Source organism: Echinococcus granulosus (assembly GCF_000524195.1).
Source record: "Echinococcus granulosus chromosome Unknown EG_S00677, whole genome shotgun sequence".
Lineage (NCBI taxonomy): Eukaryota > Metazoa > Platyhelminthes > Cestoda > Cyclophyllidea > Taeniidae > Echinococcus > Echinococcus granulosus.
The window spans coordinates 1-1,395 of NW_020171053.1; the positions used below are offsets into that span (position 1 = coordinate 1).

The 1,395-nt window shown below is 43.0% G+C and overlaps 1 protein-coding gene across 1 annotated transcript; it reads left to right on the forward strand. All coding sequences in view use genetic code 11, as the record gives it.

Annotated features, from left to right (window-relative positions):
* Positions 1 to 62: 62 nt before the first annotated feature.
* EGR_11271 (hypothetical protein) lies at positions 63 to 1,310 on the forward strand (the record flags this gene model as incomplete). The annotated part of the gene is made up of 5 exons (XM_024500514.1): positions 63 to 204; positions 231 to 396; positions 875 to 982; positions 1,064 to 1,132; positions 1,280 to 1,310. The coding sequence occupies 5 exons, from the start codon at positions 63 to 65 to the stop codon at positions 1,308 to 1,310; spliced, it is 516 nt and encodes a 171-aa protein (XP_024345072.1).
* Positions 1,311 to 1,395: the final 85 nt, after the last annotated feature.

Here is a 1,395-nt window from a genome sequence, read left to right on the forward strand (position 1 = left end):
GGAAGATACGAGTGAGAGGTGAGTTTAACAGGAAGTTTTACAATGTTTAGTTAGATATCGAGATGACGATGGTTTCCAACATCAAGGTGGACGAAGTGGTGGATTTCGAGATCATGGAAGTAGAGGTGGTGGATTTCAAGAACAGGTTAGGTGGGGCGGTGCCTTCGAGGATTGCAGAAGTCGAGCCGGTGTATCCCGAGAATTGTATGAACATGGCTGTTCCTTCCAAGATTGTGAAGGCCTTGGTGCTGACTCTCAGCAACAGGATGGACTGGGCGGTGGCTTTTATGATCGTGGTAGCAGGGGCGGTGGTTTTCGGGATCGTGGAGCTGGAGGTGGTGATTTCCGGGGTAGTGGAGGCACTTGGCAACTGACTTTTCCTACGCCGTCCCCCTCGTACGTAACGTGTATTAGATGTCAATTTTTTAACTATTCTAAGCCTGCTTAACTACCAAGTGCTGCTAAAGTGAATTAACGGTTGGTTAGTCGGGTTTTCAAGCATTTATATCGTATTTATTTTTCAACTTTAACGCAGATGAGACCCGTTATTCAGTTTTGTTCAAATGCAATTAAGGAAATTGGTGCCGCGTACTATTGCCCTTCACAAGTATCTCGTTTCATGTATTCCAGTGTTACCTCTGAATACTCTTCAGATTTGGTCTCAATGTAATTTTACTGATATTTGGTGTTTGTGAATGCGTTTAATGGAGTTCTCTCGTTTCTTTTTGCTTTTGCATAAGTTGGTGTTGGTAAAGAAGAATTGGTTTACTCGGTGCTCCACAAATTGTGCGGGTGTACCCGTTTTCTTGGTTAGCTTGTCACGTTACTTTCGAGTTAGGGAAATATTGTCCATTAACCGCTGCTGTATTTCCAGAGCGAGTTCAATGTCTCTAAGCGTGGCAGGTGATGATGCATCACATCAGCAGATTGGTACTGCGTCGCCAGGTGATTCTGGTGAATTAGAAATAGCTGCCGAGTCAAGGTGAGACGATGAAGAGTTTGAATTACAGCGTTAAAGACAAACGTATTTGAAAAAAAAAAGAAGACTGCAAATTTATTGTAGTGCCTCTGCTCCTGTGGTGCTGGAAGAAGCTGATTTACCAATGGCCAAACGGAGAAAGAATAAAGCTCGGTTAGCTGATTTCGTAATATTCGTGATCAGTCTCGGTTCTTTAACAGTGGCTATCCACTAAAAAGTATTTTGAGCTATTTGCTTTTCTTAGTGTCAACGCTGCATTCTGCATCCTATTTAAGTGGTATTTTCGTTGTTTATTTTCAGGAAGGCCAAGAAGTCGGGAGCGGTACTGTAAGCATCTGTTCAGCACCTTATTGTTTAGGAATATTCACATTTGAGTAGAATGGGTTCCGGTGCTTTCGTCTGCTTCAAATGCTTCG